This window comes from Propithecus coquereli, unplaced genomic scaffold (genome assembly GCF_000956105.1).
Source record: "Propithecus coquereli isolate 6110/MARCELLA unplaced genomic scaffold, Pcoq_1.0 Scaffold59, whole genome shotgun sequence".
NCBI lineage: Eukaryota > Metazoa > Chordata > Mammalia > Primates > Indriidae > Propithecus > Propithecus coquereli.
In genome coordinates this window covers 7,017,175-7,022,687 of record NW_012151840.1, presented here as the reverse complement: position 1 = coordinate 7,022,687, position 5,513 = coordinate 7,017,175, and the positions used below count along the sequence as shown (strand labels likewise).

Sequence of the window (5,513 nt, the reverse complement as noted above, 5' to 3'; positions counted from 1 at the left end):
GGCTGAGGCAGAAGGATTGCTTGAGCCCAGGAGTTTGAGGTTGCTGTGAGCTAGGCTGACGCCACGGCACTCACTGTAGCCAAGGCAACAGAGTGAGACTCTGTCTCAAAAAAAAAAAAGAAAAAAAAAATTTACTGCTGTCTGAAATATACTTGTTTGTGGACTCCTGCCACTAAGCCCCCAGAGGGAAGGGATTTTCGTGTTTCTGTTACTCCTCAATGTTTAAAACAGAACTTGGCATAGGATGTTCAACAACTTTTTGTTGACTTAGTAGATATGAACTTGACAAAACAGCTTCTTTGCCCCCAGAAATGCGTGAATCTAATGGGCACACATAATTAAAATACAATTGCATGTGTTCAGTGGGAACACAGGATCCTCCAAATATGCCCAGAGGATTTACCCAGGGCAGGCACATACAATGGAATAGTTATTTTGCGGCTGTGCTAATTGAGGTAATAGATCTAAGGCTTTTGTAACCTCTAACGTACTGTGCAATTTTAAGATTGTATCATAACTTGGGAAGGTTATGTCATTTACTCTTTCCTTGCCCCGAAAATTCTTCGTTTCACTTCCTCATTCATTTCCTTTTTCCATCCAAATGGTCAAGCGGCTATGAATGGTACCGTCCAAAACGAGCGTGAAATGGTGTTCAGACTACGAGCCTGCGTAGTGGTAAATGGCTCGCTGGAGCCAGCGCATGCGCATCTTTTGTGGTGCGGCACGATGGCCACCAACCATTTTGTCCCGCGTCGGTGCCCTAAGGAGTTGGCGGCGACAGCAGCTGCTGCCGCTGCCAAAGACTAACGGTGACCTCTCGGCGGTGGGAATTTTCCGGCCCTGTTGTGTGACCAGAACAGCAAGAAGTCAGCGACCCAGCTACGAAGCAAAAGGTCGGGGCAGGGCGGAGCGATGGAGCCCCTCCCTCTAACCTTTCCTTAGTTTGACCAGCTCGCTCACCTATCCCTCCCAGTCCCCGCTACACGCTGATCTGCTGCGCAGGCGCACAAATAATCGAAGCGCCTCCCTGGCCCTTGGGCCTTGCGAGCTTCTGCGCGCGCTTCTCGTTCTCCACCCTTGATTGGTGAGATTGCCCCGCCATCACGCCTCCCTCTGCTTTCAAGGTTGGGAAGGAAGCGGGAGGCGGGGCCAAGCAGCGCGTGCGCGATACTGTTGCTGTTCCTTTGCTGCTATTGCGTTGCAAAAAAAATCCTGACTAGGTAGCTTTGGGCCTTTTCTGTGCTAGAGAATCTAAAGGAGAGAGAAAAATTTCTGCAACTGAAGGGGCAGTCGGGTAGTATTAAATTTAATATATTAACGCCCGCCTTGGCTCACAGGATTGTGGGGATAGGGGTGGGGAAGGGCCTCAGCGTTGAGAGCCGAAGACTATAAAAACCATTTGTTTCGGGGCCAGGCGTTTTGAAAGGCTTTGCAGGTCCTGTTTTCTGCGTAATTCTTCCTTGATTACAGACTGGTTTAAACACGACCCCTTTAACAATACTGATAAACCTTCGAAACCCGCAGCCCCTCCTTGCAGCGTGTAGGAGCCGCCAGCGTGCCCAGCAACTGGTCTTCGCGTCGGTACCTCCAGAAGAGCTTAGCGCGTGCACCATCCCCACCCCCTGGCCTCCCTCCCCACCTCCGGCTTTCACGCACTCGCAGTGATTGTTTTGCCCGCTCCCGCCGCCGCAGCCGCCGCCGCCGCCGCCGCCAGAGGAGCAGCAGCGCTTGTGCAAACCGGGAAGATGGCGGCCGGCGGCGGCGGAGGCAGCAGTAAGGCCTCCTCCTCGTCGGCCTCTTCGGCAGGGGCTCTGGAGTCTTCGTTGGATCGAAAATTCCAGTCGGTAACCAACACCATGGAATCCATTCAAGGCCTGTCGTCTTGGTGTATAGAGAACAAGAAACACCACAGTACTATCGTCTACCATTGGATGAAGTGGCTTCGGAGATGTGAGTGTTGGGGGTGACTAGGGAAGGGAAGACTAGGGAAATGGAAGGAAATACAGCATGAAACGCTTGGGCTTTTCCCATGGAGACACTGCATTTAGTTTGGGTTGTTCACTTTAAAGCTTTGACCCGGGTGTTCCCAAACCCAGACTCCATTCCTAGCCAGGGGTTGCCCTCAACTTCAGGAGGTTCATTTCTTGGATTTTTAAGCCATTGATTTCGTGTGACCTTGGGCCGTTGGGCCAAGATCCATAGAGGTTTACATATTCTTTCATTTCAGAACCTTGTAAGGTATGTTGCTGATTTTACGGAAATTGTCGGCGTCCGTTTATTTGTTTATTTCTTAGAGGCCTTGATGTGTGAATAATTTCTGGTTTTCCTGATGGTACATAAGCTATGGTAAGCAGTAGTGAATCCAGCCACTTCGCTGGACTATGTTGGACCATTCTGTATTTTCCGCTGACCTAAAACTTGTGATGTGTAATAAGGAGGGCCTTATCTGGATGAATGTACCTAAAACTTGTGATCTGTAGTAAGGAGAGCCTCACCTGGGTGAATGTTAAGTAGAAGCAACATGAGCTCTGCACGGATCTTAGGCGACCACCAGGTTTCCCTGTACCTGTTGTTTGCTGCAGTAAGATACAGGTTTCTTGAATACTGACCAGAAACAACTGTGGTACTGTAGTGAGTGTCATCACTAATACCTTAAAAATGTAAAACATATCCGGCTACTTTTTAACTACCTGAAATACCTTTTAACAAAATTGAATTTCATTTCATAGGTAATCAAAATAGGAAATGTGCTTTTTGAATATATAGTACTTTTTTCCCGTTATTGCTTTTTTTTTGTATTCATCTTGGAGATTTTTCCACTTTTCCTCTTTTGCTACAAAAAGAGGTCTGTTAAAGCATGGATTGTTTGCAAAAGAGTTCACAAATCTTACAGGAGGAAATGTGGAGAAGTCACTGTTGCTTCCTGCTGGGAAGAAAGGGTTAACCCTTACTCCACGTATATCTGTTTGAATTTTAGTTTGCTTCCTGCCTATGGCATGTCCCCAGTGAGACCCATCATCCAGTTATTCTTTCTTCTTTTTCCACTTAGGCCATTTCCCCTGTAGTATTTTGATTTGTTTACCTTTTTGGGAACAAATAGATAAAACTTGCAAAAGTATAGGCTCCAAGCTTCAAACCATTTGTATTTAAAATTGTTGGGAGAGATGTTTTGTGGTTCTTTGAGTAATAATGTTTAGTTATTAGAGACAAGACAAGATTATCTGTATTTACCAATAGTAGATCAAATAGTTACTTTCTTGCCAAAAGGTAAAATTAGAATATGAAATATCAAGTGTACTAATAGTCATTATCAAAGACTCTCACATGTTAAGTATCTACTATGTGCTCAGCCATCTCAATATATAAGACATAGATTTATGTCTTAAAATATACCTTAAGATCTACTGAGAAGTAGATTGTTTAATCACTGATTTACAAATGGGGAAACTAAGGCTCAGAAATGTTAAGTTGCTTAAGGTTATTCAGTAGAATGGTGGAGTTAGGATTTGACTTTACCATTAACTTTGTAAAATAATGTTTAAATACTTCATACACCACTGATAGCAAGCAGTTCTAATGTGAGCTTGAGAACATATTCTCCACCCAGTTTTAAAACATTTTTACTAAATTATACAAGCATTTTACATTTTATCACCTTTGGGCTCTGGTGTTAACTGTATGGTTACATCATTTGCAAAAATAGGTTGGTTCCCATCCCTGCCTTGTGGGATCACGAGTGACAATTACAATATTTTTTCTAGTCAGCAATAATGAGATATACTGGAGCCAGATTTTTTTTTGCCTTTACTGTTGATATTGTGCTTGAGCTTATTTCTTTTGTTGATATCTTAAGAGTGAAAAAATGATTGCTCTATGAAGGCGATACTTCAAATGAAGTGCATTCTATATAGTTTATATAGTTAAGTGCTTTAGCTTTCTAAAACCTTGATGTTGTTTTTCTAGTGGTATGGAATTTAACTTTCTAAAATGGTTAATGGTAATTTGTAGTTGTTTTGTATTTACATTTAATGAACATGGTTTATCTTACCATAAATAGAGCTTTTGAAGAGAAATATTCAGCAGAGTGGTGAAGGGCAGAATGAAAATATAATAGTTTGTACATTGGGCTTCGTTTTCGTTTAATTTCATATTTCTTTACAGCTAGACTTAGTTTAGTTTGAATTTGGCAAAATTTGAGCTTCAGACAAAATTGTGAAATAGGTGTCTTTGATATTTCCAGTCTTTCTGTCCATTTTTCCTGATGCCATTTTTGTTTCTGTTTTTTCCTGATAACCATTATTTAGCAATTTAAATTTAGACCCTCAGTGTAAATTTAAGTGACTGTGTTAGCTTTTCCAGAAATATTTTTACTTTATCTCTTATTTCATAACGTGTAATAAGAGACTTTTGTTCACTTTAAAGGAAGTAGTTTAGAAAAGGTAAGGAAGCTCCCTGAAGATAATACTCCATAGATAGGTTCTACGATTTTATTCAGGCTTCTTTTAATTTGCTTGACTAGCATTCATTACCATCATTTTCTAAGGTGATCTTTCTGTAACATAAACAGGTGTCATTCCTCTGCTTTAAAATCCTCCAGTGATATACCATTGCAACAGTGTTAAGATCTAAACTTCATTTACTGTGGTCTACAAGATCTTGTACCATGTGCTCTGCCTACCTTTCAGACCTTGCTGATTTATTTATTTATTTATTATTTATTTATTTGTTTTTAGAGACAGAGCCTCAATCTGTCACCCTGGGTAGAGTATAATGGAGTCATCATAGCTTACTGCAAACCTCAAACTCAAGCAGTCCTCCTACCTCAGTCTCCCAAGTAGCTGGGCCTACAGGTGCATGCCACCATGCCTGGCTATTTTTTTCTACTTTTGTAGAGATAGAGTCTCACTCTTGCTCAGGCAGGTTTTGAACCCCTGACCTCAAGGGGTCCTCCTTTCTTGACCTCCCGGAGTGCTAGGATTACAGGTTTGAATCACCTCGCCCGGCCTTCTCAGGCTTCTTTAAATTCTGCCTTGTTCTCATCATTTAGATCCAAGCTTAAATATTAACTTTTTCAGAAAGGTCTTCTCTATCACTTTATTTCACGTGGTCCTTTCAGTTGCTATCACATCACCTTATTTTCATTATAAAATTACCTTATTTGTTATATGTTTATTGTCTGTCTTCTCCCCACCAGTCCAAAGAGATGTGTCTTGTTTGCTGCTGTATCCCCAAGGAACTAGAACAGTGCTTGGCATACAGTTAGCAATCAGTAAATATTTGAATATTTGCCAATATAATGTTGCGAAATAGTTAATCAAGAACTTAAGGACCAGAATTGTTTTTATTTCTGTTTATCAGAAAGAAACATTTATAATTTAGTGAAAGAAATTATAGGCAGGTTCAGGATATGACTTACATGAAGTTAATGTGCAGGTTGACCAGATTATCATTTCTATACTTCTTTTCTCCCCTTCCTTCTTTTTTTTTTTTTTTTTTTAAGGAGAAAGGGTCTC

General features: G+C 41.6%; 1 protein-coding gene across 1 annotated transcript in view; it reads left to right on the top strand.

Moving 5' to 3' along the window:
• The first annotated feature begins 1,723 nt into the window (after nucleotides 1-1,723).
• Nucleotides 1,724-5,513, top strand: part of RPRD2 (regulation of nuclear pre-mRNA domain containing 2) — a 113,391-nt gene continuing 109,601 nt past the window's right edge. The window contains exon 1 of the mRNA XM_012658522.1: nucleotides 1,724-1,950. Coding sequence (XP_012513976.1) covers nucleotides 1,746-1,950 — 205 coding nt within the window. The 5' untranslated portion in view covers nucleotides 1,724-1,745. The remainder of the gene's footprint in view (nucleotides 1,951-5,513) is intronic.